The sequence below is a fragment of the Solea solea genome, chromosome 5 (genome assembly GCF_958295425.1).
Source record: "Solea solea chromosome 5, fSolSol10.1, whole genome shotgun sequence".
Taxonomy (NCBI): Eukaryota; Metazoa; Chordata; class Actinopteri; order Pleuronectiformes; family Soleidae; genus Solea; species Solea solea.
This window is the reverse complement of record NC_081138.1, coordinates 702,501-725,494: the sequence shown is the minus strand read 5'-3', so window position 1 is coordinate 725,494 and position 22,994 is coordinate 702,501. Positions and strand designations below refer to the sequence as shown.

The 22,994-nt window shown below is 42.9% G+C and overlaps 1 protein-coding gene across 2 annotated transcripts in view; it reads left to right on the top strand.

Moving 5' to 3' along the window:
• Positions 1 to 22,994, top strand: part of myo1ea (myosin IEa) — a 41,746-nt gene that overhangs the window by 4,630 nt on the left and 14,122 nt on the right. For both annotated transcript variants that reach the window (XM_058629559.1, XM_058629557.1), the window contains exons 2-14: positions 8,014 to 8,157; positions 10,559 to 10,648; positions 11,969 to 12,063; positions 15,358 to 15,445; positions 16,583 to 16,672; positions 17,167 to 17,298; positions 17,414 to 17,548; positions 17,639 to 17,771; positions 20,135 to 20,331; positions 20,419 to 20,499; positions 21,502 to 21,588; positions 21,729 to 21,812; positions 22,642 to 22,809. In XM_058629559.1, coding sequence (XP_058485542.1) covers positions 8,014 to 8,157; positions 10,559 to 10,648; positions 11,969 to 12,063; positions 15,358 to 15,445; positions 16,583 to 16,672; positions 17,167 to 17,298; positions 17,414 to 17,548; positions 17,639 to 17,771; positions 20,135 to 20,331; positions 20,419 to 20,499; positions 21,502 to 21,588; positions 21,729 to 21,812; positions 22,642 to 22,809 — 1,524 coding nt within the window. The remainder of the gene's footprint in view (positions 1 to 8,013; positions 8,158 to 10,558; positions 10,649 to 11,968; positions 12,064 to 15,357; positions 15,446 to 16,582; positions 16,673 to 17,166; positions 17,299 to 17,413; positions 17,549 to 17,638; positions 17,772 to 20,134; positions 20,332 to 20,418; positions 20,500 to 21,501; positions 21,589 to 21,728; positions 21,813 to 22,641; positions 22,810 to 22,994) is intronic.

The following is a 22,994-nucleotide window of genomic DNA, read 5'->3' as shown; positions in this document are numbered from 1 at the left end:
TGCTGCAGCTGCTCTTTTTGGAAACAATGACTTAATGATTGCAGCAAACTCATGTCAGCGCTGATACTTCAGGCATTTCCTTCATGACTCACGATTATATGAACCAAACGTGGCCCAATATGATCACAATATGATCACAGTTGGAGGATTTCCTTCAGTTTATTTGTCACATTTCAGAGTCTTTGTTCCTCATGTACTCATGTACTCATTTACTCTGTGAGAGATGTGAAGATAATTCATGAACCAGAGGAAACACACAGACGTGAACATGATTCACTGTGTCCAGCGTCTCCTCCCTCTTCACTCTCAGATTAAAAGAGGCTCATTTTCATGGATCCACTTGCTGGGTTACATTTCCTTCATTGTGTGTGTGCGCGTGTGTGTGTGTGTGTGTGCGCCTGTGTGTGTGTGTGTGTGTGTGTGCATGTGTGTGTGTGTGTGTACATTTAACCACGACTCAGGCTGCAGCTTTAAAAAGAAAACGCAGCACTCAGGGACAAGAGACACACTCTCATGTCTGTCTCAGGTCTCTCTTGTCTCTCTCTCGTCTCTCTCTGGTGTCTCTCTGGTGTCTCTCTCTGGTGTGTCTCTCTGGTGTCTCTCTCTCGTGTCTCTCTCGTCTCTCTCTCATCTCTCTCTCGTGTCTCTCTCTCGTGTCTCTCTCTTGTGTCTCTCTCTGGTGTCTCTCTCTTGTGTCTCTCTCTGGTGTCTCTCTCTGGTGTCTCTCTCTGGTGTCTCTCTCTGGTGTCTCTCTCTTGTGTCTCTCTCTCGTGTCTCTCTCTCGTGTCTCTCTCTGGTGTCTCTCTCTGGTGTCTCTCTCTGGTGTCTCTCTCTCGTGTCTCTCTCTGGTGTCTCTCTCTGGTGTCTCTCTCTCTGGTGTCTCTCTCTGGTGTGTCTCTCTCTGGTGTCTCTCTCTGGTGTCTCTCTCGTGTCTCTCTCTTGTGTCTCTCTCTGGTGTCTCTCTCTGGTGTCTCTCTCTGGTGTCTCTCTCTCGTGTCTCTCTCTGGTGTCTCTCTGGTGTCTCTCTCTCGTGTCTCTCTCTCGTCTCTCTCGTGTCTCTCTCTCTCATCTCTCTCTCTTGTCTCTCTCTTGTGTCTCTCTCTGGTGTCTCTCTCTCTGGTGTCTCTCTCTCTGGTGTGTCTCTCTCTGGTGTGTCTCTCTCTGGTGTGTCTCTCTCGTGTCTCTCTCTGGTGTCTCTCTCTGGTGTCTCTCTCTCGTCTCTCTCGTGTCTCTCTCTCTCATCTCTCTCTGGTGTCTCTCTCTGGTGTCTCTCTCTGGTGTCTCTCTCTCTGGTGTCTCTCTCTGGTGTGTCTCTCTGGTGTCTCTCTCTGGTGTCTCTCTTGTGTCTCTCTCTGGTGTCTCTCTCTGGTGTCTCTCTCTGGTGTCTCTCTCTGGTGTCTCTCTCTCTGGTGTCTCTCTTGTGTCTCTCTCTGGTGTCTCTCTCTGGTGTCTCTCTCTGGTGTCTCTCTCTGGTGTCTCTCTGGTGTCTCTCTCTGGTGTCTCTCTCTCTGGTGTGTCTCTCTCTGGTGTCTCTCTCTGGTGTGTCTCTCTGGTGTCTCTCTCTCGTCTCTCTCTCGTGTCTCTCTGGTGTGTCTCTCTCTGGTGTGTCTCTCTGGTGTCTCTCTCTGGTGTCTCTCTTGTGTCTCTCTCTGGTGTCTCTCTCTGGTGTCTCTCTCTGGTGTCTCTCTCTGGTGTCTCTCTGGTGTCTCTCTCTGGTGTCTCTCTCTCTGGTGTGTCTCTCTCTGGTGTCTCTCTCTGGTGTGTCTCTCTGGTGTCTCTCTCTCGTCTCTCTCTCTGGTGTCTCTCTCTGGTGTCTCTCTCTGGTGTGTCTCTCTCTGGTGTCTCTCTCTGGTGTCTCTCTCTCGTGTCTCTCTCTGGTGTCTCTCTCTGGTGTGTCTCTCTCGTGTCTCTCTGGTGTCTCTCTCTCTGGTGTCTCTCTCTGGTGTCTCTCTCTGGTGTGTCTCTCTCTGGTGTCTCTCTCTGGTGTGTCTCTCTCTGGTGTGTCTCTCTCTCGTGTCCTGTATGTCTTCAGCTGCGCTCCAGCCGCACGACCACACGGCCTTTGATGTCGTTGTTCATTAACAGCCGCGTTGCTGTTGTCAGTGGTTTGAGAGAATGACTCAGTGTGGGAAGTTTCCACAGTTGTACTGTACTGTGCAGAAGTGGTCTTCAGTCTTCAGTGGGACGCCCCCTGTGGTCGCCCCCTGCCCTGCAGGCGCAGCATGATAACCTGACTTCTCATGTTACTCAGAACAGAAGAGAATAACTTTTCATGTCTTTATTCTCTGTCTTTATTTGTGACCTGGAGCAGAGTCGTGACATGGAAAAGCTGTGTCTGCTGTCTGCTGCATTATTAATGCTGCAGTGTCAGTGACATGCAAATCACCAAGTGAAAAGAAGAAAAACAAAGTCCCATTTTTACAAACGTTCTATGAAGGTACACAGCCTGTGTGTTTCAGTGCCTTAATCATGTGTTTGTTGCATTAAAAATGTGACATAAAGCTTCACAACATCATCAGAGCTGATTTTCCAGCGTCGTCAGAAACATCACTTTCAGCTTCACCTCAGTTAACACCACAGACGCAGGTGATGGTGGAGGAAATACAGTCAAGACAACACGTTTGACCAAGTTACAGAGGCAAATACTGATGTACTGAACTTTATTATTCTCTCATTTTATCACTCATTTAACTAAACAGTGAAACAATCTGCATCCACACGAGCGTTATTACTCTTTTAACAAGTCATTTGGTTTCGTGCATCAGTGTCACTGTAGTGCATGTGCGTGTGTGTGTGATCTTAATGAAAATCCCATCCCTCAGAAGTTCAGACTGTCTCACTTTATGGGGCACTGCTCCTCTCACACCTCCCTCCCTCACTCCCTCTCCCCCTCACACACACACACACACTGCTTCTCGTCTTTGTTTATCCTCCCATCCTCCCCCTCTGAAGACCAACAGTCTCATTCAGCAGTTTTCAGGATCTGGCCCTGAACGTGGTCCTGGACTCGGTTCAAACACAGACAGTAGAGTGAAGCTGTGACAGAACCTTATGCCTCTTTGAGTCTGGATCCTGTGATGGAGTCGGTCCCTGATGTCTTTGGTTGTCTGGACAGTGTGGTGTGATCGTGTGTGACCGTGGACTGTCTCCTCCAGTCCAACACCTTTGTTTGTGTGGGTTATAATTGTAGACGTATAATAATAAGTAAACCTGAAGTTTCCCATGAGTCTGAGAGGATCTGTTTTACAAACGCTTGCTGCCCACATACAGCACAAGAAAGCTGAGTCAGTGTTTATTTGTATCACCAGCACTTTTCCCTCCCTGGTTCTTTGCTTCAGTGTTAGCGGCTGAAACTCAAAACTCAAGCACAGAGCCGTATGAAAATGCTTCATCTGAGACTGTAAATCACATACATTAACATGTTTAGTAGAAGATGACACGTTAATATGTTAGTGTTTTTAAAGATGACACGTTAATATGTTTGTGTTTTTAAAGATTACACGTTAATATGTTTGTGTTTTTAAAGATGACACGTTAATATGTTTGTGTTTTTAAAGATGACACGTTAATATGTTTGTGTTTTTAAAGATTACACGTTAATATGTTTGTGTTTTTAAAGATTACAGACTCACACAATAATCCGTGTAAACCTGGTGATCAAGTTAGAAACAACCACATTATTTCCATTCTGCTGTTTTTAAATGTGATGCTGAGCCAAACATTTTATCTTTATTTGAACCACAAACTAAAACACAAAAACACAGAATATACTCACAGTATTAACTCATAAAGTCTTAGTTTATGTCAATAAAATAAATGTTTTTCTGAGATCTGTTGTTGTTGTTGTTGTTGTTGTTGTTGTTGTTGGTTCTCTCTCGTTGATTGGCGTTGACAATGATCTATAAATCGCGGTCACATTAGAATCACGGCTGTTGTTGTTGCTGTTGTTGTTGTTTCTGTTGCTGCTGTTGTTGTTGTTGATGTTGTTGTCGTCGTTGTTGTTGTTGGTTCTCTCTCATCGATTGGCGTTGACAGTGATGTGTGAATCGCGGTCACATTAGAATCACGGCTGTTGTAGTTGTTGTTGTTTCTGTTGTTGTTGTTGTTTCTGTTGTTGTTGTTGTCGTCGTCGTTGTCGTTGTTGCTGTTGTTGGTTCTCTCTCGTCGATTGGCGTTGACAGTGATGTGTAAATCACGGTCACATTAGAATCCCGGCTGCCGGCCCATGAGCGATAACTGTGATCCACTCCCACTCTTTACTTTATGTGAAGGGAAAAACTTGATGTTGATTGTTTGTTTTTGCTGCGTGTGAGAAATAGATCAGCTGTGTTTGGTTATTGAACTCACAGTCAACACAACCATGAAAACACTGCGTCTGTGATGACAGCGCTGAGGGGTTCTCATACCTGGGATTTCTCGTGTCGTCGGCCTTCAGGACAAAGTCAAAGTCACAACTGCTGACGTGCTCGCTGAGACACTTCCCTGGAGTTTGTCTTTTAGTTTAGTTTAGTTTAGTTTAACCCTAACACTTGTAGCTGTTAATAAACTAAACTACGTCCAGCAGTTTGAACTGTACTTCATTAAAATGCACTTCCACATCCACAGAAAGGATTTCCCTCAGTCACTCGCTCTTGTAGTGATTAATGAGTAGAGTTGTTTATTATTTGACATAAAAAGGATTTCTGGTCCAGACCAACGACACACACTCGTCCTCACACGTGTGTGTGTGTGTGTGGACGAGTGTGTGTGGAAAAGGAGAACGGCACAGAAGGCAGAAACGCTTATGACACTGAATCAAACCCAGCCATTTCCTCGACCTCGAGCCAGAGCTGCACAGCACTCTCCATATATGGTGATGGTATTTGCATGAAGGGAAAGCCTCGGCTTATGGATCACGACTGCTGCTGAAATTCCTCTGTATGAACGTCTGGTGCTGCAGTTTGATTCACGTGTGTTTGAATCTGCAGTTTCTCTGCGATATCACACGTGTCTCCATGTTTCACTGATGTCAGACGCTTCTGTGTCTGTGTGCTGCTCCACTCTGGAGCAGCAAGTCTGCAGTTCCATGGTGATCGTGTTGTTATGAGCACCACAGACACCAAGTGTGTGCCACATTTCCCCTGTGTGTGTGTGTGTGTGTGTAAAGACTTACAGTTACAGTGCGTCAGACTTCCTTCAAGGCATTTCTAGTCATAAAATCCAGTCCAACTTTATTCATAAAGCACTTTAAAAGAGACTTTTTAAAGAGAAATAAACAAATCAAATATAAAAACATGTGACCTAATAACAATAAAACAATAAAATACTGTAGAAAATATAAAAACAAATAAACAAGTCATACAATAAAACTATAAAAAAACAACATTTTTAGATGTGTTTTAAAGGTGGACAGTGAAGTGGAGCTTTTATTTTATAAAACATATATTCAGTAAAATAGGACTTCATACATCTTGCATTGCCAAATAAATCTAGTATGTAGGATTTATTAATCAGCTGCTTTGAAAACCCAGAAACACACTTGTTTAATGACAGTTAAAGTAATTATGTCATGATAAAACATCTGTCGTGTGCTTTTACCTGTTTACTTGTTTTTTATTGGCATAAATTGAATATAATACTCTTATGTTATGTTTTCCTCGGCACGGCACGGCACGGCACGGTTAAGTTGTGTTTCCACTAGCATCGTTCATGGTACCAGGTACTTTTTCCAAGCGAGCTGAGGTGATACTATGTGTGACGTCGCCAGACTGTCGGCCACTGATTGGTCAGAGTGTCGTCAGGGAAATGTCTAAAGTCTCATCATTTAACAGAGGAGTCTGGTGTATTTAGTGACAGCAGTGTTGATCGTCGTCACTAACCCCGCCGCTGTGTGTCAGGCGGAGTCTGTGCTCCGGTTTTAAGGAGCTGATTCTAATGATTCAGTCACACTGAAAACAACTGCTTTACAAGTCACTGTCACTTGTGTAAAATGAAGGCGCAGCCGTGCCGTGCCGTGCCGTGCCGCGCCGTGCCGTGCCGGGACCATAGGTGGAAAAGGCACTTTATTGCTTGACGGAGGCTGCCGTCCGTCTTGTTCTGAATGGACAAACCAGTGAGGAGCATGTGTGTCGCTTCTTTATGCTTCTTTATGTTTCTTTATGTTTCTTTATGTTTCTTTCACATAAACTTTAAACAAATGACAGAGAGAGTGTAGAGTCATCATTAGCTGTCATTTAAACTTCATGCTTATTAGATGAGTCTTCAGGATTCTTCAGGCCCTGGTTTGCTCTGGTGCTTCTCGCTGAACGCCAGCTGCAGCAGCAGAGGAGTGCGGTTGTGTTCAGGCTCCTCCCACATGTCCAGTGTGTGTGTGTGTGTGTGTGCAGCTCCTCCCTCCCTCCGCTCTTCTTTATGTAAGAATATTTTCTTGCTCCTCTCACTTGATTAAACGAGGCCTGTAAGTCAGAGCAGATGATTCCGATGTTCACCTCCTCCGTCTCGCCTTCATTACCTCTCCCTCCTTCATGAATCTGAAAGTTCATTCCAGACATAGCAGAGAGGAGTTAAATATAGCGGCCTGCGCTCTCTTCATTTCTGACTTTATACGACTGCTACTTTTATTTAAATACGACGGTGGCAACAAAACAACAGAAAGAACATTTGTAGAGTTTGTTTTTCTCAGTGTTTTCAGTGATTTTTCGGGGTTGGAGGGTGAGGATGACGATGACAGAGGGGAGGAGAGGACATGGAGGGAGGGAAGACACCAAAAAGTGCTCTGCATCTTCTTTATGTCACTGTAATGCTTCCCTCATCTTTGTCACCTCTGAAACAGTTTCCTGCTCTGTTTCTTCTTGAGGTTTGTGTTGAGCTGTTTGTCTTCGTCCACCTGACACCTTCGCAGACATCATGCTGTCAGTGGACAGAGGGAAGGCGGCGTCTCACTGTGCCACACCTACAAAGCAGTAAAACTTGTTAATAGGTGTGATCTGGACCATAATTTCTCCTCATGAGGGAAAACATTCTTCACCGTGTTCCAAACTGTAAAGTGGGTTTTAATTCTGCTGCTCTGAAGAATAAAGTCATCCTGGAGGATATTAAAGGTTCACTGGCTCTCCTTGATTTAGTCATTGAAAGATAATTAGTGACTAAACCACTGCTTTAGTTTGTGTTGCTGTGTTTCTATTCACTACACTTTTCTCTGTGTGTTTCTGAAACATTCTTCTGTTCATGCAGAAGCAGATTATTGGATTATATTAAACTGAATACGCTGTATATTATTATGATGTCACAAGCCCTTAAACGTGATAGGAGAGAGGTTTACAGATTTATCTTAAAGTGAGTTCTTACAGCGACGTCATCATCAGATAAAGGCATTGTGTGTCGTCGCCACGGTCACCGTTTTAAATCATTGTCTAATTATCTATGAGAGTGTCGTTCAGCTCCTTCCTCTGCCCACACTTCCTCACCAGAGACCAGGATGTCAGGAGTTAACGCTCGCTGAGTAAACTGCGAGTGCTTCTGAGACTCACTCACTCACTCACTCACTCACTCACTCACTCACTCACTCACTCACTCCTCTCAGCAGTGTGTGACTTGTCCACAGTAGCCAGACAACAGTGAGTCACGGCGCTCATGAGCAGTGACCTCAGCTCTCCACAGACTCGTTCAGCTGCAACACAAACAACAATGAGGGGAGAAAGCAGGTTTTTAGGCTCAGAGCGTCTTTGACACCAAACACTTCTGAGAATCTGACCTTGCACTGTTTCAAAGTAAACACGGCTGCGTTCGCTGGGATCAGGAAAATAAAGAGAACATTTTCCCCTTGGCTTTCATTTTGTCTGATTATCTCAGCTGTCTTAAAACCACACGACCTCAGCCTCGTTCTCTGAAACTCTTGATTCATCCACACTTCGTTCTCTGAAACTCTTGATTCATCCACACTTCGTTCTCTGAAACACTCGATTCATCCACATTCATTCTCTCTCTCTGGATAACAATGGTCATTGTGTGTGTGTGTGTGTGTGTGTGTTGCAGGGGAGCCGGGGCCACTACCGGTACCACTGGCAGAGCCACAATGTCAAACACAGCGGCGTGGACGATATGGTGCTGCTCAGCAAGATCAACGAGGACGCCATCGTGGACAACCTCAAGAAGAGATACATGGACGACTACATCTTTGTATCCTTTGTCCTCGATCACACACACACACACACACACACACACACGTGTGTCCCTCCTCATGTGAGCTGAGCGCTCACACACAGCAGCGCTGAGTCATAGGTCAGTGTTGAGAGGTGACGCCTTCTTCCTGAGCAGGAGGCCAAAGAGTCGCTCTGATCCGGCGTCAAACTCCGGTTCCCTCACATTTACTCTGGTTATGTCTCACTGTGGTGCAACATTCACTCACCATGGTGTGAAGAAGAAGAGCAGACGGTCCTTCTTCACTGTGCTCGTCAGTGTCATTAATATATAACTGTAATATTATCACTTTAACAAGTAGTGTAAGGGATTACACTTCAATAATAATAATAATATTATATTTACTTAGCAGAGTGATGCTGAGTTACTGTGTCTCTAGATTGTGATCTGTTCTTTTATCGTTTCTGATGATCTGATATGTTTGTGTGGCAGGTCACGTCAGGTCAGGTCACGTCAGGTCACGGCAGGTCACGGCAGGTCACGTCAGGTCACGTCAGGTCAGGTCACGTCAGGTCACGTCAGGTCAAATGACATTATTAGGACTATTCAGGAACCGGGACTTTTTTGCTTTCTGTACATTGGCTTAAATGACTAGCACCAGTGTTGAGCAAGTTACTTCAGAAGTGCTATAACTTATAACTTTCTTATTATTCCTTTAAAAATGCTAATTATACGTTATTACACACACACACACAGAGAAGCTGTTGAGCTGTTCATGATGTAAAATGAGTTGGTGAATGAATGAATGAATGACTGACTGAATGAATGAATAACCCCTTTGATAAACGATGCTGAGCATTTCTAAGAGCAGCTCGTTACATAAACTCTGTCCTTGTTCTGGCTCAGGATTGTAGAGTTCACTAAAGCTGGCAGTTTAGAGTTTGACAGCTCTTAATCTGACCAAACAGTATCTGGAACTGTGAGTTCTCCTGGCACAGACTGATCGCTGTAGGTCTCTGTAGGTCTCTGTAGGTCTCTGTAGATCTCTGTAGGTCTCTGTAGGTTAGCTGTAGGTCACTGTAGGTCTCTGTAGGTCGCTGTAGGTCTCTGTAGGTTAGCTGTAGGTTAGCTGTAGGTCCCTGTAGGTCGCTGTAGGTCTCTGTAGGTCACTGTAGGTCACTGTTGGTCTCTGTAGGTCTCTGTAGGTCACTGTAGGTCACCGTGGATCTCTGTAGGTTTGCTGTAGGTCTCTGTAGGTTCACTGTTGGTCACTGTAGGTCTCTCCAGGTCTATGTGGGTCTCTGTAGGCCTCTGTAGGTTCACTGTAGGTCTCTGTAGGTTCACTGTTGGCCTCTGTAGGTCACTGTAGGTCACTGTAGGTCTCTGTAGGTTCACTGTTGGCCTCTGTAGGTCACTGTAGGTCTCTGTAAGTCACTGTAGGTTTGCTGTAGGTCTCTGTAGGTCACTGTAGGTCTCTGTAGGTCACTGTAGGTCTCTGTAGGTTCACTGTTGGCCTCTGTAGGTCACTGTAGGTCTCTGTAGGTCTCTGTAGGTTCACTGTTGGCCTCTGTAGGTCACTGTAGGTCTCTGTAGGTTCACTGTTGGTCACTGTAGGTCACTGTAGGTCTCTGTAGGTCTCTGTAGGTTCACTGTTGGCCTCTGTAGGTCACTGTAGGTTTGCTGTAGGTCACTGTAGGTCACTGTAGGTCTCTGTAGGTCACTGTAGGTCACTGTAGGTCTCTGTAGGTTCACTGTTGGTCACTGTAGGTCACTGTAGGTCTCTGTAGGTCTCTGTAGGTTCACTGTTGGCCTCTGTAGGTCACTGTAGGTTTGCTGTAGGTCACTGTAGGTCACTGTAGGTCTCTGTAGGTCACTGTAGGTCACTGTAGGTCTCTGTAGGTTCACTGTTGGCCTCTGTAGGTTCACTGTTGGCCTCTGTAGGTCACTGTAGGTTTGCTGTAGGTCACTGTAGGTCACTGTAGGTCACTGTAGGTTCACTGTAGGTCACTGTAGGTCACTGTAGGTCACTGTAGGTCACTGTAGGTCACTGTAGGTCACTGTAGGTCTCTGTAGGTCACTGTAGGTCACTGTAGGTCTCTGTAGGTTCACTGTTGGCCTCTGTAGGTTCACTGTTGGCCTCTGTAGGTCACTGTAGGTCACTGTAGGTCACTGTAGGTCACTGTAGGTCACTGTAGGTTCACTGTAGGTCACCCACAATAGAATCTTTATTTGCCTTGAGCGTCATGTTGCTTGAGGCCATAAACCTTTGGTGTATTCTCTGTGACTGTTTTAGGCTCAGGCTTAATCCCCAAACACTCCTCTGCTGCACTCTGTGAGATTAAGTCACTTCTTTCCAACACAGTTTCATATGTGAAAATGTAACAGATGTGTAGTTCAGATCCCCCTGGTCCTGTTTTTATGATCCTTAATCTGAGTACAGACGTACATCGGTCCTGTGCTCATCTCTGTCAATCCCTTCAAGCAGATGCCGTATTTTGGAGAAAAAGAAATCGAGATGTATCAAGGAGCTGTGAGTAGACTTTCATCTTCTATGTGTGTATCACATGCACTACACTCACCAGCCACTTTATTAGGTACACAAGACACCTTAGTTGTAACGATTAGTTGTTTGAATCATTGTTGCCTTCAATCATGTAGAAACTAGTCTGGTTGTTTTCACCCAGACAACGAACGCTCACTGTCAACAACCCCGTCATGTTCAGAGTCACTTAAATCACTTTAAACTTCAGTAGCTCATCTCTTCTCTCTGCACTGACCTGCTGCCCTTTCATTCACGGTTTAACGGCTGTACCTAATAAAGTGGTCGATGGTTGCACATACATGTTATTACATTGCGTGCAGTTTTTGATGATTTGTTGAAATAGAAGAACATGTGAACAGTCTGAAGGACGGAGGGAGGGTTTTCCATCAGGCTGACGCAGATGCTGCTCTCACTGAGCCGAGTCTGTGTGAGCTCAGAGTGGGTTTGTCTTCTGGCTTAAGCTTAAGCCTTCACTGGAAGACTTTGAAATCCTGAGTGACTGTGAAAAAACCCCACTCAGCAAAGCACACGCCAAATCTCAGAGTTTGATTATCTTTGCACATGAAGGCAAATCTGTTCAGAATAACGTGAGACGCTCGTGAAGCTCCTGACGTTACTGAGGATTTCAGTCATTTCCAGACAGTTGTAAACAGTTCATCTCGATCATTATGGGATGCCACATGGCTGCTTTTATTTATTTATTTATTTATATGTTTATTTCGGTCATTTGGATCACTCATCACACAGCAGTGCAGTTCACACAATACACATAACCGAAAGGGAAAGCGGGAGAAGCAAAGCTTATCTAGTCCCGCCCCCATTATCATCTCACATTTCATTTCATCCTTTTTTTTATTTATTTTTTTTTATCAGGTATCACTCAGAGATATAGTCTAGCTCTAGACAGTCAACATGCTTTACACTGGAATGAACCTTTTTGAAATCGTTCATGTACGAGTCTTGTGAAGCAGCTGAGGCCATGGATTCAAATCATTATTTCAAAAACACAGAATCTCTGAACAATAACGTCTGAGTTAGAATCGCTCGTTAGTTTGTGATGATAACACATAATTCTCATGAACACACACACACACACACACACACACACACACACTGTGTGCATCTCACAGCACTTAGCCCTGCTCAAGGGCACACCAGCCTTTGACCTGTCCCAGGATTTGAACCAGCAACTCTCCAGTTACAAGCCCAGTTTTCCAGCTTTCACATAACAGGTAGTTCCACTTCATGATGTCATAAGATGATGGAGATGATTGTTGACCACTGATTTGATTTGCTGTCACATCTCAGGCTCAGTATGAGAACCCTCCTCACATCTACGCTCTGGCTGACAACATGTACAGAAACATGATGATCGACCGTGAGAACCAGTGCGTCATCATCAGGTGAGTCACGGGACGCGTGTCTGTGTTTAATGTGATGTGACTTCAGAAGGTCAGAGTGCAGGAGATTGAGATCTGTGAGATGTTGATGATGGTTGGGCGGGAACAGCTGATCCCACAGAACAGGTTCTACTGCATGGTTTGCTACGGATGACTGAGTGACAATGACATGTTTGTTTGGTGTTTTTCCATCACTGCATGAAAAAGTAACCACAGTGTGTTCTGATGTTCTCGTGAAGAACATCCTGGTACAAGCTTCCACAGCGTGTGTGAGTGTGGTGTTGTTTCTCCTGTGCTGCAGTCACCTGGTTCCCATGGCGCTGACCTCATGACAAACGAGCCCCTGCTTCAGCACTTTGACCCGTTGTTTAAACAGCCAGCACTTACTCGCTCTGTTTCCCACAGAAAAGGCACAGACGTGGATTCTTTTTGTGAGCAAACAAAAGCGTGGAAGTGGTTTCATGATGAAGCAGGACTCATCAAACAAAGGCTGCAGGTCAGGCCGTGTGGTCAGCGTCAGCCTTTCTCATATTTACTCAGAAAATGTGGGAGTTTACTGTCGGGGGAGGAATTCAGGCCAGAGGAAGGAGGTTTAGCACTTTGGACAAAATCCCTGAAATAAACGTCTTTGCCGTCGTGCTTTACCACAGCATGTGACTCATTTCCTGAGAAAACATCCGTCACATTGTACATACGTACTTGGTTTAATCAGTCTGTTAACGGTGAGATCTAAACATCTTTCAAAGATTAAATCAAAACTTTTGACTTTAGAAAACAGTCTCTTCACATTTGCTCCCAGCACAAATAAAAGTCCTGTTAAACAACAGCTTCTCTATTCTGTATATCTATAACTATATATATATATATATATATATATATATAGACATATTGAATAAGGCAGGTTTATTCAGTTTAGGCTGGACTAATACCAGGACTAATACTAGTTTCTCTTAGTTTCTTTGAATGATCCTTCCTGGTGTCATTTCCACACATTTCTGTGCTTTTCTCGTTCATAGGAGCCAAAGAATCAGGCTGTTGTTAAAATTCGACTTGCTTGTAATAGGACGATATGCCAGGATTCTTTTAACGAGTAGAATTAGACTCGGTGTAATACGTTCATGTACGTGTATGTTGCATTTATAGATGCTGATGATGGCGTCTTGGTTTGAATTTGGAAAACTTCCACAATGAAGAAGATGGAGAGATAATAACTTTATTGTCAAAAGTGCAAAAGGCAAAGAGATAAAGGACAAAAGGACAAAAGGACAGTGGACAGCTCTGTCTCCCTCTTATCACCTCCTTAACTTTCCAGAATCATTTTTATGTTTTTATAACAGATAACCAGAGTTCTTATCTCAACTCAAACGTACACCAGTCACACAGGAGGATCCTCCCTGACTATCATAGTCAGTCAGTCACAATAGTCTTTGGATTCTTCTCTAACTGAAGACTTTGATATCACAGATGTTGATTCTGTCCACAGCTGTTTCAAAGACGCGAGGGCAGTAAATGAATTTAGCCGAGTGGACGGTTGACTGTGTCACGACCGACTGTGTCACGACTGTAGCAGTCACGACTGTAGCAGTCACGACTGTAGCAGTCACGACTGTGTCACGACTGTGTCACGACTGTATCACGACTGTGTCACGACTGTAGCAGTCACGACTGTAGCAGTCACGACTGTGTCACGACTGTGTCACGACTGTGTCACGACTGTGTCCTGATGATATCAGTCTTCAGAATCCAGTCACTAGTTTCCTTTCAGATTCTTTTAGACGACTTCACCAAACCTGCTTATTGACTTTCATTAAATCTGCTTTAATAAAAAAAACTGCATTATTGACATGAACACATGGAGTTTGCATTACAGGTTTTGAAATTGAAAGTCATCATTGACAGTGAAACGCACTTTAAACAACAACGTTAAACACTTGCACACATGCTTTTATCACTGGGAGATAAAAAGAGTCGATGTTTAAAACACTCGTGTAACTTCTGTGGGAAAATGCCGTGCACATGATTATAAACATGAGTATAAACACACTTCATCTGTTGCTGAGTGAGCGTCAGAGTCTGTGATGACTTCAAGTTAATGACTAAAGTTCATCTTTAAACCCGTGTTTTAAACTCACTTCCTTGTTTGGTTCATAAATATCTGCAGGAGTTTACGACACAATGATGTTTACGCTTCTGATGAGATTCTAAAAATATCACAGTGATGGTCTCAGGTGCAGAGATGCACATTAAAACTTCATTTATATGAATATTTGCTGAAACCTGGTCACCGATGGATACATGGAAGTAATGCAGAGTTATGTCGGGGGAGGGAGGGAGGGAGGGAGGGAGTGATGGGGGAGGGAGAGAGACTGCTGTGTAATGGAGTGACTCCTGTGACTTCCTCTAACAGCCTGCAGCTGTGTTACCAACCTGTCTGCTGCCAAACCACAGGTGTCAAAATAAGTGAGAGACAAGGAGAGAGAATCTGTCCTTATTTCTTACCTGAGAGAGAGATGACGTTTGATTTTGGTTCATAAAGTGAAATAAGTGAGTAAACACAGAGTCAACGGTGAGAGAGTTAAAAAAAAAACACCCTGAAGTCACAGAAAACACACTGTAAAGAGCAAGTTCTGCCTTTATACTTATACTTATACTGTGTTTGAGCTGCTGGACAATAAAGTCAATAAAGTATTTATCTAGGTATCTACGTCTGCCACCACAGTCATGTGACCTTTGGATCATTCTGCTGTTATATGACCAGTTAAAAAAGACTTTTGTGTTAGACTGATAACAGTATAATATGATACACTTCACATATTAACTTGGTTAGTCACTGGTTATTCACAGGTTATTCACTGGTTATTCACTTGGTTATTCACAGGTTATTAACTTGGTTATTCACAGGTAATTAACTTGGTTATTCACTGGTTATTAACTTGGTTATTCACAGGTTATTAACTTGGTTATTCACAGGTTATTAACTTGGTTATTCACAGGTTATTCGCAGGTTATTCACAGGTTATTCACAGGTTATTAACTTGGTTATTAACTTGGTTATTCACAGGTTATTCGCAGGTTATTCACAGGTTATTAACTTGGTTATTCACAGGTTATTAACTTGGTTATTCACTGGTTATTAACTTGGTTATTCACTGGTTATTCACTGGTTATTCACAGGTTCAATCCCTCGTGACGACGTGACCAAACGTGACGTCTGAGCAGATTCTCATGTGTTTCATGTCGTTAGACGCTGACCTCAGATCAGATTAACGTGTTTACCTAAATGTTTGTGTGTTTCAGTGGCGAGAGCGGAGCAGGGAAGACGGTGGCGGCCAAATATATTATGGGCTACATCTCCAGAGTGTCGGGGGGTGGAGCCAGAGTTCAGGTGAGACTGGCTGCTGCTTCTTCTTCTTCTTCTTCTCTGACAAACAGCAACAACAACAACAACAACAATCATGTTTTTGTGGCACAGATTGAATGTTTAATGAAATCTACTTAAAGGATAAAAGATAAATACAAATGTGCAGGAAACAGATGTGTATCATTTTGCCAGGGCAGCTCACACAAAGATAGTAAAGACCAACAAATTCTTTCACCATGTTCTTGAGTTTTGAGTTTAAGGAGGGATTCATGCACAAAAGTGCCTTTCATGTATTATACAAACAGACTGTGAATGCTGAGTGAACCTGAAATGAAATGAAATAGAAAACAGATGAGTGAATATTATTATTGTATTTCTGTTTCACGTGTATTTGACAGAAACTGAGATTCAACATGTTAAAAAGAAGTGCGAGAATAATCATCGTTATTTTAACTTCATATTGTGACAGAATCACTGTTTTTCACTTTGTGATGTGAAGCATCACGACACACTTGTAGGAACCCCCCAGCCATCTGACAGCCCCCACACCAGCAGATGTCCACTTCCTAAGCTCGATAAAGATCTAAGTTTGTTGAGGAAATGCCTCGACCATGACGACTGTGTGGATTTGAGCTTTAATCCACGTCACAGATCATCTCTGAGCTTTAGAGCGGAGAGGAACGCCACTTAGAATAAATATTAATAAATAAATATTCACACACAGGGGTGTGTTACAGGGTGCTGTGATTATTAGATGAATGAACATTTTAAAACATAAACTCACTGTAAATATGTGTAGAAATATCTCACATGTGAAGAGAAGCGTTTATTTTTTTTACAAGACAAAGTTTTTCCAAGAAATAAAAAAAAAAACTCCAGAGTAATGATTTCCATTTACTTCTGTACCAAAATATGGAAGTGGGAGTTTTGTCTGGATTTGGATCATGTGTTTCTGACATGCAGATGGTTCACAGATAACACACACACACACACACACACACACACACACACACACAGACTCACACTCATGTGGAAAGTTCCAGAGACCAGGCCTTCTGTCTGTCTCACCGTGTCTGTCCCTCTGTCTCACCGTGTCTGTCCCTCTGTCTCACCGTGTCTGTCCCTCTGTCTCACCGTGTCTGTCCCTCTGTCTCCTCGCAGCACGTCAAAGACATCATCCTTCAGTCCAACCCTCTGCTCGAGGCCTTTGGCAACGCTAAGACTGTGAGGAACAACAACTCCAGCAGATTTGTAAGACTTTACTTTCTCTGTTTTTGTGAATGACTTATGAATGAATGAATGAATATGTCAGTGATTTACAGGTTTCTCCTGTGTGTGTGTGTGTGTGTGTGTGTGTGTGTGTGTGTGTGTGTAGAGTCAGTAAAGACAACTTAGAAAACCCAACATAAAAAATACTCAGAATCAGAATCGATCCAAAATCACTGGACTCAGAAAAAGAAAAAAGTCAAATCCAACCCTATGAACCAATGATGTGACAGAGACTTACAAATGTTAAAAAATGTTCAAACAACACTTCCTTAGAGTGATGCCTCTCTTCACATCTGGAGCAGATCTTACGATAAAGTTTTTCTATACACTCACACTCACACACACACACACACATACACACACGCGCGCTCACACACATCAGTGGCAACCGTAGAACAAGCAGGTGCGAGTATTCCAGCTCTCACAGCTCTGACTTTAAACTCCAGTAGTGAAAGAACTGTGCTTTGATCCGTCAGGGGAAATACTTTGAGATCCAGTTCAGCTCCGGTGGTGAACCAGATGGAGGGAAGATCTCCAACTTCCTGCTGGAGAAGTCCCGCGTCGTCATGAGGAATCCTGGGGAGAGGAGTTTCCATATTTTTTATCAGGTGACTTTTGTCAGTAAAACAGATGATTTTTGATGTCATTATCAAACAGAAATGTTGTCTTTTCTTGGTCCATAAATGCAGCATGTGTGTGATAACTGTGGTTTCTGCTGTGCAGGTGATCGAAGGAGCCAGTGCTGAACAGAAGAACACTCTTGGAATCACAAGCCTGGATTATTACACTTACCTCAATCAGTCTGGCTCTTACAAAGTGGACGACATCAACGATAAGAGTGACTTCCAGGAGACAATGGTACGTTCACATGGGTCGAACCATGGAAGGAAGTGTGTGTAGAGCAACACTGTGGCCCTTGTTTAAACGTGCCTGCCTTCACTTTCCCAGCATGCCATGGGTGTGATTGGCATCTCGGCCGAGGACCGGGCCATGGTTCTGCAGATCGTCGCCGGAGTCCTGCACCTGGGGAATATCACGTTCAGGGAATCGGGCAACTACGCTGCAGTGGAGAGTGAAGAGTGTGAGTGACATCATTCATTCATCATTCATGACTTACTCACAACAATACGGCCTTGTTTTCTGCTTCATGTGGTTTGAGCCGTGATGGGAAACAGCCACTAAAACTCACAGGGAAACAGCCCAGCGACGTTATTTTTAGTTTGCTGCTGGAACGTCCGAGTAAAATAAAGCTTTTAAATAAGTTTCTCCAGTCATGACTAATCATGCATTTATTACACTTCTTAATAGAATCTAAAAAAAGGCCGTGATCGTCACACTCTTTCTTATTTAGGTTTCTTTCTCCTCTATGGGCTCGTTTTTGTGTTTTTTCCTCTTTGATTATGTCTGCTGTTGTACAGTAACAGTAAAGTATCCATCATCCATCATCCATCATCCATCATCCATCCATCTCATGCAGTGAAACACTCTCCTGCTGCTGATTTATTTATTCAGAGAACGTTTCATTCATTCTTCTTTCATCAGCGCTGACATTAAAGTTAAAACGTGGTTAAATGTTGATGTTCAGACTTTCTCAGTTGATTTGATTTCATAAAAAAGCTCCTGCAGTAACTTCTTATTGTGATGTTGTATCTATGATAAAAAACAAAGATCTGATGATTGAGAAAAGTCAGATCAGTGTATGATTCATGCTCTGTATTTATACAAATCTGTTTTAAATACAGGCAAACAAGCTCGTCCCTTAATCAAATGTCCCAAAGTCAGACAAACACACACACACACACACACACACACACAGATATCTATGATGTTTAGTCCTTGTGTGTTTCCAGTGTCCTCAGCTTCTCTCTTCACCACTTTCTCTCCAGACACTTTTCTTGTGTTAATGCAGGAATTCATTCCCTGAATCTGCTGCATTAGCAGAAAATAATGTGGTATAATGAGAATATTATACACTGTTATTATGAGACTCTTTCGTGCTGCACATGAGAGTAAAGACACAAAGAAACGTCACCTCATTATTTCTGCTTTTAAACGACACACAAACAAACACAACAATCCATCCAAGTTCACGTCAGTGCATTTGTGACATAAAATGATTTTTAGAATCAGAAACCACCAGAACTGTGTCTGCATGGTTCAGGAAAACCGTCGTTGAAACAAACATCTGCAGATTTGACTAACAAACCAGCTGCAGCAGCAGCAGCACGACGACGACGCTCCTCAAACTCACTTCACTGGACAATGACTTTTCCTGGTGTTTGAGCAGACGTTCAGTCACAGCCTGCACTCTCATGAGCGGCTGCTGCTGCTGCTGCTGCTGCTGCTGCTGTTACTGCTGCTGCTGTTACTGCTGCTGCTGCTGTTACTGCTGCTGCTGCTGCTGCTGCTGCTGCTGTTACTGCTGCTGCTGCTGCTGTTACTGCTGCTGCTGCTGCTGCTGCTGCTGCTGCTGCTGCTGCTGCTGCTGCTGCTGCTGCTGTTACTGCTGCTGCTGCTGTTACTGCTGCTGCTGCTGTTACTGCTGCTGCTGCTGCAGTAGCGGTGATGCATTCCCAGACACAGTGAGTCTGCAGGCCTCAGAGCTATTTCCTCTTAGGGGAAGTGAGTCAGTGTAATAAGGCAGGGAGGGACTCTCCAGGGACAATATCAACGCCAGGTTGGGGCAAATGATCTGTGGTTTGTGCTCAACACTTCTCTTTATTTCGAGACTTGGAGCCAATTATACTTTTCTTCCATTTTGCATTCAGCTGTAATGTGAGCTCATCTTTAAAGGAGGTTTGGTTGCAGTGGTTTGCTCCTCATTGTCAGTGGAACTTTATCACACAACACTTTATTTCAGCATTGTATTTGCACTAGTTCTCTATTTTAGAGGGGAAATAAGGTCAGCGAGGATTTGCATATTCATTTACATACTTATAACGCTTTATTTCAAACATGTTTTTCACAATAACTCAATAATTCAAAGGTAAATCTCCATGTGACGTCCTTCTGTCGCAGCTGATGTCACCAAACATTCATCTGCAGCAGATCACAACACAAGAAACAAACAAACAAAAAGATTTTTCATTTTAGTTAAAAGAATACGTAAATGTTTTTGATCCATATCGGACGATTTAATCACTAAAGTTTACAAGTTGCCCCAAGCAACAGCTGACTGGAATCTTAGTGTAAGTTTAAGTTTAAGTTTATCCAAGTATCAAACTGAACTTGTGTGTGTAACAATAATAATAATAATAATAGATCATATTCAATCAGTGTGAGTGATTCTGACAGTAAACGTGTATAAAGTTGCATTTTAGAGCTGAAACTGTTGATTATTTTCTCTGGTTCATAGAAAATGTTAATGTTTCCCAAAGTGTAAATAATTCAGTTTGAATGATGAAGCATCAGTTTAATTATTAGCGTGCGTCCTCTCGTCCACAGTTCTCGCCTTCCCTGCGTTTCTGCTCGGAATCGACCAGAACCGTCTGAAGGAGAAGCTGACGAGCAGGAAGATGGACAGCAAGTGGGGAAACGCGCTGGAGTCCATCGACGTGACTCTGAACGTGGAGCAGGCGTGTTACACGCGTGACGCTCTCTCCAAAGCCCTGCATTCACGTGTCTTTGACTTCCTGGTCGAGGTATAACTCCACTACATCTCATAAATAATCAAATGTCATCACATGTAGTCGCAGCAGCGTTAAATAAATCTGTTCCTTTGATTTCAGTCCATCAACAAAGCCGTGGTGAAAGATCATCAGGAGTTAAATATCGGCGTGTTGGACATTTATGGATTTGAGATTTTCCAGGTCAGTGTTTTTAAACAGTGGTGTGAGTCATGGCAGCTGTTCACTCAGATGAACAGGAATTAACTTTGAGTGTTTAAACACACTCAAGAAACAGGAGAAGACTAATTAATCAAGTATGTGGATTAAGTTCCGTCTCCTGATCGAGACGCCAGACGTCAACAAGCTCTTCTAAGCTCATTAGATCCAAGTAAGAAGTGGTGGAAACCAAATGCTCGTGCTTTTCTTTCATTATTATTATCATTATTATTATTATAATATAATAATAATAATAATATTATTATTATTATTATTATTATGATATTATGATACTATTATTATTATTATTATTATTATTATTATTATTATTATTATTATCATTATTATTATTATCATTACCATTATTATTATTATTATTATTATTGCTATTGTTATTGTTATTATTATCATTATTATTATTGTTATTGTTATTGTTATTGTTATTGTTATTATTATTGTCACTATTATCATTATTTTTATTTAACCAGAGAAAAGACACGAGTGTGACGTGGCCCAGAAAGCAGCAGACGTCATAGTTAATAAAAACAGGGAGTTAACGGTGACTAAACAAAGCTTTAAAAAGCTGAAATAAGCTGATAGTCAGTGATGGTTAGAGCATCGACAGTGTTTGTGGTTCACTAACCAGACTTTGAACCGCTCGCTGCGTTCACACTGAAAACAAACATTAGTTTAGAAGTTCAGAGGAAGATAGTTGTGAATGTCCTCTGTGGCTGCTCTGAACACAGGAGCACACTCACAATGAGCGTTCAGTCTCATGATGAATGTGGTTCTTGTTGTGTCAGCACGTCCATGTTTACACTATGTAAGAAAAGGTCGTGTTCATGGTTTGTGCTGCGAGGTTCACAGACTGAGCTTTCCTATGATACACCAGCTGTCTGTCTGTCTGTCTGTCTGTCTGTCTGTCTGTCTGCCTGTCTGTGCTGAGGGTAAAGTAAATTCAGTGGATCTGTGTTCTGTGTTCTTTAGAAAAATGGATTTGAACAGTTTTGCATCAACTTTGTGAATGAGAAGCTGCAGCAGATTTTCATCGAGCTGACGCTGAAGGCAGAGCAGGTGACGTTCTCTTTATTATTATCATTATTATTGTTATTATTGTTATTATCATTATTATTATTATTATTATTGTTAATATCATATCATATCAAGCTTGCTCAGCTGTTTTAATCCCATGATCGTGGACCCTGTCGTTACAGGAGGAGTACGTGCAGGAGGGCATCAAGTGGAGTCCCATCGAGTACTTCAACAACAAGATCGTCTGCGATCTCATCGAGAGCAAAGTAAATATGTCAAATATGATGTGATCAATAGATCATGACAAACACAAACACAGCTAATCAAAACTCTTCTGTGGCTGTTCATCAAAACATCAAAAGAGAATATTTTGAGACAGATGTGTGTGTGTGTGTCCTCTGACACTGAGACAGATGTGTGTGTCCTCTGACACTGAGACAGATGTGTGTGTCCTCTGACACTGAGACAGATGTGTGTGTGTGTCCTCTGACACTGAGACAGATGTGTGTGTGTCCTCTGACACTGAGACAGATGTGTGTGTCCTCTGACACTGAGACAGATGTGTGTGTCCTCTGACACTGAGACAGATGTGTGTGTGTCCTCTGACACTGAGACAGATGTGTGTGTGTCCTCTGACACTGAGACAGATGTGTGTGTGTGTCCTCTGACACTGAGACACTGTTTCCACTGAGCAAACACAAATCACTGATTAACTCTGGACATGAGGGAGTCAAACACAGTGAGAAACACAGTGAGGAACACAGTGAGGAACACAGTGAGGAACACAGTGAGGAACAGTCCATAAATAATGATTTATCAAGTGTTTATATCAACAATAGTACAAATAATATGAAATCATAGTATAATTTGAGCTTTTAGCTGAAGGGAATATTTCATTCATGTCGCAGGGTTCACATTTCATAATATTAATTATTAAATAAACTTTACTCACTTTAAGCTCAGATGTTTACTGAATTATTTCTATTGATTTTATACTTTTTGATTGATTGATACTGTATTTATTTAGCTTGGATCAATCAGCTGCTGATGCTCATTAAACGGTGGACGCTTGTTGTTTCCGTGGTGTTTTTGCAGAATCCTCCGGGCATCATGTGCGTCCTGGACGACGTGTGCGCCACCATGCACGCGGTGGGAGAAGGAGCCGATCAGACCATGTTACAGAAGCTCCGGGTCCAGATCAACACGCACGAGCACTTCAACAGCTGGAACCAGGGATTCATCATCCACCATTACGCTGGGAAGGTCAGCTTTACTTTGACACGTGACACAGAGACAATGCAGAGGTTACAGTGTTGCATATGAAGTGCAGCCGTGTGAGAATAGCAGCTTTTTAACGGTGTTGGAACAGGAGCCGTTCCTGTCGCGCCCTTCTTCTATGAACTGTCATAAATAGCAGTTCATTCAGCAGCTTGTGTCGTCATCGGAGT